This window comes from Doryrhamphus excisus, linkage group LG5 (genome assembly GCF_037039965.1).
Source record: "Doryrhamphus excisus strain RoL-2023G ecotype Guam linkage group LG5, RoL_Dexc_Guam_v1.1, whole genome shotgun sequence".
NCBI lineage: Eukaryota > Metazoa > Chordata > Actinopteri > Syngnathiformes > Syngnathidae > Doryrhamphus > Doryrhamphus excisus.
The window spans coordinates 24681123-24693704 of NC_136361.1; the positions used below are offsets into that span (position 1 = coordinate 24681123).

The window sequence follows — 12582 nt, forward strand, 5'->3', positions numbered from 1 at the left end:
TTTGTCAAACATCTTTTGAAGACGTGTTCAAAACCATGCACGCCGAAAAAAGCACACGTCATGGGCGTAGTGCAGACTCGGAATGCTGCCTCAAATAAACACTCAAGGTCCTGGAAGCCAGGAGGACCATGGGTACGGGGGTACTCGAGGTGCTGTCTGTTATGCTTAGGGACGGCAACGGGGGCACCACAACCCAAATGTAATATATCCCGCCCTATTCCCGCTCAGCCATCACTGCTAATCATCACTAGCTTATTGAGCCAAGAAGAGATGGCGCCTTTAAGCCGACAGCTTCAGAGTGGAAAGACTTCAACAAGTGTGTTTAGTAGTAGTAGTAGTAGTAGTAGTAGTAGTAGTAGTAGTAGTAGTAGTATTTTTCCCACCCTGGAGTCCCGCTGATGGCAGCAACTGCTTTAGACACGACGGGGCTTCCAACTGCGGTCCTGGCAAACCGAACATTTACACAAGAGTCACCGCTGCTCTTCCATGCTCCTCATAATAAAGTTGAAGAGAGCAGAGAACTTATCTGGCTGACAGCCCCGCCCATAAGGACGTCTGCCCCTCTGTGACATCACAAAGGGGCGGTGTTACCACGCCTTTTGAAACTGAGCATTTGGAGCCATCCCAAACTTCTTTCAGGGCTCACTTCCAAATGTGCGAACCTCATGATCTGAACCTTTGGCTCGTTCATCACCACAATCCAACATTCTAACTACGTGTGTTGGTCACAAACGTGGAAAAACCCTTGAAGGCTTGAAGGACCATCGATTGTCAATGATATTTCCTTTTTATGCAGAGCGCCATGCATGAGGCCGTGTTGGCTTGATGTATTCCTGCTGCTTGGGCTAGATACATATTCTATTAACTCAAGTAGTCTGTGGAAGTGTGTGGACAGGTTCTTGTGGACAGGTTCTTGTGGACAGGTTCTTGTGGACAGGTTCTTGTGGACAGGTTCTTGTTGCCACGACAGCTGCAATGTTGGGTGAACATAAAAAGAGACGAGTTGGCAGGCCATTCATTTTGATGTCAAGTGATTCAGGAGCTCGAGTATGAAGAGGAGGTTAATGCTATCCAGAGCACATAGATGAGTGGGGGGGGGGGGGGGGGGCACCAAAGTGATTGGTGAGGAGAGGAGCCTGCAAACCATCAATAAGCCCCCCCCCCTGCAATTACCACACATGATTTACTCCTATTTGCTTTTTGCTCAATCTAGCTTGCCATGCTATAGTTTGCTCTCCAGTACGATGGACACTTGAACATTAAAGGATGCGCCGCAGAAGCATTGCAACATGCAATAAACACGCATGGCAGATGACTGAAAGCCATGTATCTTCACCTTGTACCGACCATAACTTTGGAGACAAATCAATACACGTCTTACTTATGCAAACAAATGATTGACAGGCTGTGGAGACACGCCGGCTGGGGCGACTTACTCACAGTCAACACCGCCATTTGTCCAAAAGCTGCGGAGCGCAACAACCTCTGTGCTGGTGTGCAGTAGGTCATTTGTAAAGATCACAGGAAGAAGGGGGGGGGGCACATAAATAACGATCCTGCTGGACTCATCAGTAAACTTTATCATTTAATGAAACGGCCTGAGCGTATCTGCACTTCCATTTAAGTTGGCCGCGCACGCGGGGAACATATTCATTAGGCTTGGACAAGCCTTCTGAAATCACACACGCACGTGCACATACACACATGCACACGCACGCACGCACGCAGAAAAGATAATTCCAAGGTCCCCCGACTGCCAGGTGGCCCCCAAAATAAGTCATTTCCAGTGTATGTATATAAGTGGCACCCATTCACTATGAGGGAAAACTAGGTTTCTACATTTATAGTATAATAATATAATTTATAATAATAATAATAATAGACACACCACACCATACGTGTCAACGTTACAGATATTAACTGCACGGAAATACTTGACACTGAAAGATGCTTTAAAGAAGTTTCCCCCCCAGTTGTGCGACACGGCCAGTTAAACAGCATTGGATGGTGCATGTTGGGTAACGTAGGCAACAGTAGCCAACCAGAGAAGTCCTTCATGGCGGTTAACCATTGCCGCCATTGCTGGTGTTCTTATTGCTGACCAACAAAACCCCACACATTATTTTCCATTTTGGATGAATGGTGGATAGAAAAATACGTCTGTTTGAAATGTTTCTACCACCGGGTTCTTAGGGTCAATAGAAATGGCTTCTTGTACCATGGTCTGCCACTCGATAAACCGGTAGGCTTTTATCGTATTCGCACACTCCAGTCCCGATCCCTCTGGCTCCTCCGTGAATTCAATGTGGTTCAGTCCTGCTCGGGGACTAGCCCATACAGAGAAGGATGGGCCGATACGGGGAAGAGGGATCTGGTTTCTAGTGGCATTGTTCATGAGTGGCGGTCAAACCATCCAATAAAGGCGGGTTCAAGCACATTCGTGCAACATTTTTAGTGCATGTAAACACATTGAACGTGTGCACGTGCAACCATCTTCCACTCTATCAACCTTTATTGACGTGCCTTCAGACCATCATTCATCGTTCCTTTAGCGCTGTGATGATCTGACCTGCCAGTCATGGACGGGATCACTGCACCCGATAAACCATGAAAGTCCTACGTGGTGCAAATGTGTGATCGTGGTGGTGGTGGGCGGGGGGGGGGGGGGTTAAAGTGCTTGCTTCATGTATGTTTAGGAAGAACAACAACAAACAGCATTCTAATAAGAATTCATCATAATAATTCGAATAATCTTCAAAATCTTGGCTTAGACATCTGTATGTAGATGAATCAGAATCAGAAATGGTTTATTGCCAGGTATGATCAAACACATACTAGGAATACTAGTTGCATGTTCCGCCATGAAATATGCGACGGTCCAAAAGCATGCGTGCTAGGTTTGGGTGTTTTAGGTGGATTTCAGTGTTACTTGACATGGTTGCAACATGCTGATTAGTAGGTAAGTGTGTTGAAAGAGGACATTCATACGAGGCATTCCCAAAGCCTTAGTCGCCCAACGACGAGACGGAACGGAAGCTGTAAGCTCGCTGCTTCGGCGGCAGGCTTCCCTCCCCGTAGACGGCAGAGTAGGAATGTAGAAAAACAAACGTAAGCACTGGAGTGGCAACCAGGCAGCGCCGTCTGTCAGTGGCAATCCACTTCAGTGGTCAAAAAAACAAGTCACACAAACACGCGCGTACTTCAAGTCCCGGCACGCAAGCGTGGGGCTGAAAGGAAGCCAAGGGATGGTGACTCAGGAGAAAGAAACATGATGAGACTGAGAGACCGGAGGGTGAGTCAGACCGCCTAACATGACAGCTTTGTTAGCTATAAAGTACCCCAGTATCAGCTGGTCTTGGGTGTTTTGCTGAGTGCACGTGCACGTGGAACCTTAACGCAGGGACGCCTCGATTCCTGGTTAGGAAATAAAGGAATGGTTGACCTGCTGACATGGCTTATTATTTTATATTAGTACTGGCAGTGCTTTCTACTTTCTACTTGTGTTTGTCAAAGAAATAACACAAATCAAGAGTCCGCAGATAGAGCATAAAGTGTACATATAAAGTACCTTTGACTCGGCATAAGATAACCCTGATAACCCTTCCAAAAATAGTCCACTTTCACTTATTATAATTCCACCTGTAAAGGTATTCTTCAATGTTTGCACTGAAACCAAGAGGAAGAAACATTTTCAACAATACCATCTAAGATCTCCTGAGTTTGAGGCTGACATCCTGAGCACGAAACACCAACATAGCCAAACATAAACAGTAAATATGAAACCTACAAAACAGTAAATCTTCCATTGTTGTTTGATGGCGTGCTCCATGGGAAGGTCAAACTTGTCCCCAAGAGTGTTTGTTGGATTGTGTATTTCCTAAGTTTTGATTCATGTACTTGTGTAATGAATGAAACATCACATGTCATGTGATTGTTGTAGCAACTGTTGCTAGGTGGTTATTTAGATTTAATCCAGATTAGTAGACGGGGTGAGGGAATGAAATATTATATAACGTGTTCCAGGCAAGAACACGGTTGTTCCATACCAAATGGATCCCATTTGGATGAAAGAGAACACACTTTACACCAATCAACTAAATCTTAAATGAGCACAAAGTCAAAGTCAAGGTTAAATGAACACTTCCAAGCAGTGAAAGCTGATGTGGTCACGGAATGATATCGCTATTAAAGCACTACCATGAGACAAAGCTATTTGACAAAAGATATTAAAACAGGTTCAACGACTACCTTACAAAAACACCTGATGCACTTGACTCTGATGATGACTTCCCAGAAACAAAGCAAAGCGATGGTGGTCAACGGAAGTCTTTAACCGTGTCGTGAAATAAACTAAAGACGTCTGGAAGGATTGGGTGGTTGCTAACGTCAGTCGCCGAGGCTAACGGTCTTTTCCATCTTATCTCATCTTTGGTGACAACGGCGGTATTGAACGGAGCACCGGCTGACTTTCCACCAACATTGGAGCGCTGCTACCATCCAAAAGATGAATCAGCGTTAGACAGATCTTGCTGAGTCATTACATGGACGAAGAGGAGAAAAAGAAAAGGGGGGCGGGGTAGAAGCTGAGAATTCCCGCCAGTGAAACCGGCCCACCTGCCTTACATGCACTGTCGCTTCCCGCCCCCCTTCCCTCCGCTCCATTCCCTCTTTTTAACCCCGTCTTATCCTTTTTTTCTCTTCTTTTCTTTCCAGCCCCCCAGGGAGGTGACGCCCCTCCTGCATGCTATCCCAGTGAAACATTAGCCTCATCCGATACCTTAGACCTGAGAGTGTGAGCAGTAAAGCAATGGGGGCCAGTCATCAGAGACACCCACACATGCACACCCTCACACGGACGCACAATGCCGTCACGCTAGCGCCGCACGTGTCGTCTCGTAAGACGGGAGGCCTGATATCACGCTGTCACTTCTCCTGACTAATAGAGATGACTAACGCAGGAACACACACAGACGGAACACAAACACCGCCATCTTGGAGCCGCCTGGAGACAGACTGGCGCACACGCTATCAACACATTCAATCCGCAGTCCAACCATCCACTCTGGAGGCTCGGGAGGCTCGGGAGACTCGGGAGACTCGGGAGACGGTTGGACAGCAGACGCCAAAGGCAAGCAAAGAACTGTTTGATGCGTAAATGTTAGCAAACTGGGAAGAAAAACAATCTAGCTGGAAATCATGTTTATGATTAGCATGTTGCAATAATTAGCATGTAGCTGTTAGCTCTCACTGCAAAGGCTGACATCTTAGATGAATGAAATATCGGCGACCGAGGCCAGGACATGTTGTCACATTGGACAACGCTAATAGCTGCTAAAAGAGCAAGAAAACGACCTGAAACCCTTGAAGTACGCAGTGGGCTCACTGCTGTTTGTGGGGGTTATGTAACCACGGCACTCATGAATGGGGGGGGGGGGCAAGTCAAGAGGGAATTGCATCCCGACGTGCGTGTTACCGCACGCAATTTCTGAAAAAATGTTTCAAAAAAATGTTGTTGGATCTGCAGGCTACTCCGTTGCCCGGCAACCTGAGTGGAAAGGCGCTTTTCCACGGCACGTTGACATAATCCACATGGCTTGTCCGTAGTTACAGTGGTGACTTGCATCACTGTATACTGAGTAAGAAGTAGTACGACAGTACCTTGACTGTACTATTCCGTCCATTTGAACTTTTATTTATATTTATCGTATCGTGGCCAAGGCGTGGAATGAAAGATTAGGGTCTAGGAGGATGCCATGAGGGTGGAGTAGATACTGGAGCAGATGGAGGTGGTGGAGATGTTAGCTGTATGTCGTCAGGCCATGACCACTGATGATGTTGCCAAGTGGGAGGATGTAAAGGATGAAGAGGAGAGGACCAAGCATCGAACCTTGGGGGACACCTTGTGGTAAGGGGCTTCGGAGGAGGAGCAGTTATTGACGTTCATAAACTGCTGATTTCAGAGGCCATGATCACGTAACCCTCAAGGGAAACAGATCCGCAACCTTGACAGGAAGTGAAGAATGCCTGTAAGCGTCTCATCCCCCCCTCCCCCCATCAATACCTTCCTGGTAGCATAACACCTCCACTTCTCCACTAACACGGCCAAGTAGCCTTGCGGTTACGCATTAAAACATAACTCTGCTCCTCTGTGAACAGACAGCACCAATCAATCCTCAGACACTCACATGTGTTTCATCTTGCCCCCCCCCCCGGTTCAGACACGCTTAATCCAAGAGAGTACTTGGGGTGTGGAGGGGAAATCCCTGATCATATAACAAACTATCAAATAAGTGTGGAGAACCATCGGACCTCCTCGCTCCCTCGCCCGGGAAGGCTTTGCTCCGCCATAACAGGATTTCCTCATCCGTTGTGACATAAGAGCAGCACTCCATCATTTGCTTTTAATTGGTGGAAACGGGGAGAGGAAGATGAAAAAGTTGGCAGACGATGACAAATGAAGACATTTCATGAAATAATCTCTCCGCTTACATTTGGAATTATGCACGGAGGGAAGGACTTGACACACCAGTTGCTACGTCAAGGACAGAACATTTCATGTCATTTCCACGCTTGATTGGCTGTCAAGACAATGGACTTGATCATGTGGGCTCATTGAGAGCCTTTTGCCACTTGCATGATGAAATGAGATCATAAGAGCTCTTGTTATGATACACTAGCAGTTCAACTCGTCGTGGTCCAACAGCGAGGACTCGAGCATGTAGAGCCCAGACCTCCGGAAGGTGGCAACCCTGAGGTCGGCCCATCCCCCAACCGGATTGCGGTGCTTTGTGCTCAGCGTGAGGACTGCCCTGCCTTTGGAAACAGCCATCTTATTTACCCCACCGGGCATTGGAACGTGTCACCAGCCATGTTTTGTCTTTGAACACCTTGACACAGTTTACACAGTTAAGGTGGGCTGATGTTGGGATTTCGCAGTGTCTGTGAATGCACCTCACGGGCAGACTCTGTGTGACTCGGTGAGGTCCATGTGCTAATTACATGACAAATACGAATATGAAATACTACGTTCTTTTGGACGGCCCTACGGAAGTAAAGAGTCATGCGGACAGCCAATCACAGCAAAGGAGCAGACGTTCCCCTCATGCCCATCGGGATCGTGATGTGCACGGACATTCCACATGTTCCTTCTGTGTACGTGCGGCAAGTAGAGCCAAATAAAGGTCATACGTAACAAGAGTTGAACTGTGGAGGTGGAGGAGGGAGGTCTGCATGTGTTTTGGAATTAGAAAGGCCAGAAGTGTTTGACCCTTGACCCTTCACGACCCCCACGAGGTTGCAGGTACCAAGCTGTTTGTAAAGAAAAGTCCATTCATCTCCTGCTGCGTGTGTCCGTTAGATAAACCCTGACCTTAGCTCAACAACAGCGTGTCTGTCTCCAGCTTGGTGGTGAACTTCACTTGGCCTTCATCTGTCATGGCCGTCATCTGTGACGCTCACAGGCGAACCACCTGCTGGCCTACTTTTGGACACACAGGGAATCCCCTTCCAGCCACCGAGTGGAAATCCTTGTGGGCTAGTCCCTTCAGGACTAACCCACAGTTACCCCAACGCTGGGGTTGGTGTTGCAAGCCTTGGCAGGTCTGCTGTGGAGGTGGGGCAAGTTCATCGTTTACGAGGGCTGTCAAAAATCACGTGTTACCTGCGGGAAGTCCACTATTGAATTCATTCCAATGAAGACACGAGTACCACGACCAACCAGCGCTCTGCCATGACGCCCAAGGACGGCACAGCAGAGCGTCCCCACAGAGTCTGGCGCTCTTTTCTAACTTTATTGGGACCTGAACACGTCTCGGTCCCTCCTTGGGACGACACTTCCTTAATCCCCACCACAATACCGCAGGGTGCATTCACTGACACGCGGAACTCCCGAGCATCACACGCATGCACACACATGCACACACACACACACACACGCACACTTTATCATTAAGGTGAGAAGAGGTCATCGTAGCAGTTTCCTTTTGTGATAGCCAAAGGGACCCCCCCCCCCAATAAAAGTAGGATATCAATGGCTATGCTAATCACATACACAAACATGAGCACGCACACGCACACACGCACACACGCACCGTGCATAGTCTCACGCCATCAAACACGGAGGGGGTGTTTTGGCTCGTCCTGGCGCCCCTCCCAGACCCACAGCTACATCCCCGCCATTACGGCTGAGCTAAATTGGGCCAACCACGACACCAGAACCAGCAAAGTGTCCACAAAAGCAACATCGCGTTTAAGTGACAGAAGGCGACTACAAACCGACCACAGCAAAGTATATCGAACAAAGACAGCAGAAACCAGATCTTATGATCTTATGATGCACTCGGCGTCTTCTGGACTGTTTCCTGGCCTCCTGGCCTTTTAGGATTTTGGGATGAGGATCACTGTGCTGCATTTTGGAGACAGAGAGAGGCCTCCACTCCACAAATCAACACCTCCTGAGAGGACTGGATGACAACATGGTAGCTCCTTCAGAGACATTCAACCACAGTCAACATGTGACCTTCTGACTGTGACCAATCGGATGTCTGCAAGGCTTCTGCAAGGCTTCAAGACAGGTCGGGCAGACAAACGGAAAAAGAGGAAAACATGTAGCAGATCACTCCAATAAATTCATTTTTAACATCAGAATAAGGTTATGGATCATCTGGCGACAGCAGTAGCATCCTAGCAGACACGATACGCTTCTCAGTAATACCACGTCATTTGGCCTGAATCCATTTTCATATCAATCTCTCCTTAGTCTATTATGGGAAATCATGTAGATGTTGATGATCTAGACGTCCACGGCTACTATTCATCCCAGAGATGAGTTTCCATACAGTTTGCATGATGATTTAATAACCGTGATAAAACATGTGATTGTGGGGCTAAAGCGTCGTGATGAAATACACAAGTACACTCTGCTACTACAGATGTGTATATGACATGTATATGACATGTATATGACATGTATATGACATATGCTGTGAGTTTTGGCTCCCATCATGCTCCAGCAGGGCCAGCCGCTGATTGCGTAATGAGCTGTTGTCTTCGTGAAGACAGATGCTAAAAGACCGCAAACACCATTTACGGGGAAAGAGAGAGCAGAGAGGAAGAAAGACGTGCAAAGCCTCATGGAGATGATTGGCGGCTCCTGGCCGTCAGAGCGAAAAGGTCGTCTTACAGGCCAGCGGAATGCTGCACACTGACGCCAAAACGTGAAAGTCCAATGGATGCATTCCAAGCCAGGAATGACCAAAGACAGCGTTGTGGCTTACCTGTCCCTCAGGAAGTCCACCACCCTTCTGAAGTCCTCAATGCAGTACTCTCTCTTCATGTCCATGAGGACGCTGTCTGAGGCGGACTGCACTGGAACATGGAGGAAGGCGTAGACTCGGGGATGGTTCAATATCCTGGCCATCTCCTAAAGAGGAGAGGAGAGCACAAACGGTCACATTGGTCAAATGTCCCAGGGGCCATCAGTATATATATATATATATATATTATATAGAAATATTTCTTTGGTGTGTGTCCAATGTGTCCCATAGAGTGAGGTTGTTTCACTAATTTAGCAGTTTTTAGCCATGTATGTTTTTGTTCTGCAGTTATTTCTTTTAGTTATTTATTTATAGTTATAGTTATTGAACTGAATATGCCAGAGTGTGCCGGGTTGTTATCATTTCCACAAGTACAGAAGTGGAGAGACCCCAGATGTCAGATTTGTCTGATGGACATAATCAGGTGGTGTCATTAGCATGCTAATCACCATAAGGAGGAGAGAGAGAACGAAACCATTTAATGATTTCCTCCAAGAATGTGCTGATTGCAGTCCGTCTTCTCATTATGATCTATTGAAGAACGCTCCCCACTTCACACACAGACACAAACGCAGACGTGCACACACACGAGAGCGTGCACACACACATGCGGAGCCACAGTTCAGTCGCAGTGCACCGCGGGGGGTCGACCACTGCCAGCTCCAAATTAGAAAGAATTAATTTGGTTGGAAAATGGGGCCTGATTGGCGACACAAATCAGCCCACTGCAAGTGTGCCACAACGGGATGGGGGGGCGGCTGCAAAGAAAGAAAGAACTATTTGAGCAACGTTTGCCTTGAATGCTGTTTGGGGGGCTGAGAGCCAATGGTATCCTTCCTAAATCCTCCCGAGCTGCTTTTTGTCCCAATCAGGTTTTGTGGTATCAAAGGTGATACAAATGGAAACGTGTTCTCTGTAACGTGCATGCTAAGCAAGCGCCAGTGACAAGTGGAAGGGATCAGCGGTACGACGGCGACATGTCCAAGGTGAGGGTAATTAGTACGTGCGGGTCACAGTAGATGAAGCCGGACTGTCGCCTTCAGCATTTCTCCACTGAGCTGAGTGATCTGTCAATGATTTAGTCAAGGATGCAGATGTGTCTGTAGGTCAGCAAGTGATAGCAGAGGGAATTGAACCCATTACTGCTCCAGTCCTCGTTTCTTTTATGCAAGCAGGACGCCTCCGTATGAAAAGCAATATGTCGCATTCTATTTAGATTCCCTATCAATGACGATCAATGATGCGTGCGCGTGTATGACGAAGGGTGAACGAGGTCCAAACGTGCTAGCTTGACGAGCAAGGCACTTTTCATTCACACCAGCCATTTATGGCACGGAGCACCCCATCCGCCAACCATTATCCCCGACCATGATGTTAGCCAACCCGGTGGAGTGCAGGCGGACACTTTAGTGAGTCTACAGTGGAAACGATGCGGCGATAACGACAACACGCCTCGGCTTCACCGAGTGGAAAAAAATCAACTTCACTCCTGGGCTGATGAGCATTTTCCGTTAGGTGTGACGTGATTGCATTTTGTTTATCATTTATTCAGCACGGCTACAACGATCCTCCACCTCCTCTAAGCCTTCGCTCTTATTGGACGAGCTCGGCAGGAAATCCTTTCATCTTCAGCACGCGGCCTCGGATAGACACACACGCCACAAAGGTTCCATCTTAACTGGCTTAGCGCCAATGATCTGATATCTACCCCCTTAAAATCAGATAGGAGAACAAGGAACATATCCGTATGTGTGTGTGTGTGTGTGTGGGGGGGGGGGGGGGCGTGGAAGCAACCCTCAGTGATCTTATGTTTTATCATCTTATGTTTTCTGTGGAGCTTTTCTTTTCTCTGGAAAAGTCGGTTTGATTATTCCCACTGTATTCTATAAATACATTTGGAGTTCTTTTCGGCAGTCTGGCCCCATTCTTTCCCGGTGCGAAACAAAACCAAAACCAAGCTGCAGGAACAGGTCTTCATTATTACCATGGCTTTGATCGCTACGTGTTCATCACATTTTCAGGTGAGTAAATGTGAATTTAGCAAAGGTGAGCAGTAGCTGGGGTGATGAGCGTTCCTTTTATCCCTTCTTAGATTCCAGCGTGAGTGTACGTGTACGAGACGTATGTCACCATTTTTGTCTGCAATAGGATATGCAAATGTTGGCCACACAGAGGAATTGAGATCCTGGATGATGGCTTATCTTCCATCATCTAAGTTCCATCATTCTCATGTATGCTCAACATCAAGAAGTCTTGGACACAGACGCCAACGCACCGCCAACCGGATAAGAAGACATGCAGTCTGAATCTGGGAATCACAGGTTCTAATATCCGGGACACCCAGGGGAGTCTAGCGTGTTCTACAATCTGTTCCCAGGATAATAAGTCAACTCCCAGTTGCTGGGATCTGCATTCCACAGCAGCCTAAAGAAACCCAGCTCCTTACGATATCGTACATGTCAGACTCCGCCCTCGTTGTCCCTGGAGGATACAGCTAGCATGCAGCACCGCACACATCACGGATGGCAAAAACAGCCAAGCACATTTTGAGCAATGAAACCTGCACTGTGGCACCGAGTGGAGTCAAAGAAGAAGAAAACTCTACAGCGCTTCTTCTTCTTCTTCTTCTTCTTCTTTATGGTTGCCAAAATTCCACTAATTAATCAAAAGGTTGAGTTTTTGCAGATCCAACGTGTTTACCAGAAGAAAAAGGATGTCCCTTAGTTAGGTTCCTCTAATCATAGGCAGGTTCACCTTACTTTCATTCAATGACTTGATGACTGCAGAAGTACAAAAGGTACGCTAACGCTAACGACCATGATGGGCTGACGTTTAACATCTGCAACATTCCAACCTTCAAAGATCTGTGGAAGAAGAAACCACGAACGCCAGCATGTACATATGAAAAACAGTGATTACTGCAAGCGATAAAAAGATATCTGAATACAACACAATTAAATACATGTATCTGTACGCTTGGTCTTCGTTGGAATAGGTGTGTATGCTATGTCAGTTGGTTCTTCTGTTGCAGGCATGTGTTTGGCCAGCTATGTGGGGCGGGTTGAGCATGACCTGTGAACCAGGAAGTGCGGGAATTGGTGTGTGTGCTGTGCTCTGGTGGTGGAAGTGTGAAAAATAAAGTTGACTGGAAGCAGCCGTTCGCCGTGTTCTTTTTTGGTATTGAAATCCTTAAGCAAAGATTGATTTAAGCTGCTTTTGTATCGATATAAGCAGACCAAATTGGCTGGCGGGAGATGAAAAGGCCATC

At 47.3% G+C, this 12582-nt stretch overlaps 1 protein-coding gene across 3 annotated transcripts in view; it reads right to left on the minus strand.

The window, feature by feature from the left end:
• Window positions 1-12582, minus strand: part of cdkal1 (CDK5 regulatory subunit associated protein 1-like 1) — a 140131-nt gene that overhangs the window by 47343 nt on the left and 80206 nt on the right. For all 3 annotated transcript variants that reach the window (XM_078790949.1, XM_058052923.2, XM_058052924.2), the window contains exon 10: window positions 9276-9421. In XM_078790949.1, coding sequence (XP_078647075.1) covers window positions 9276-9421 — 146 coding nt within the window. The remainder of the gene's footprint in view (window positions 1-9275; window positions 9422-12582) is intronic.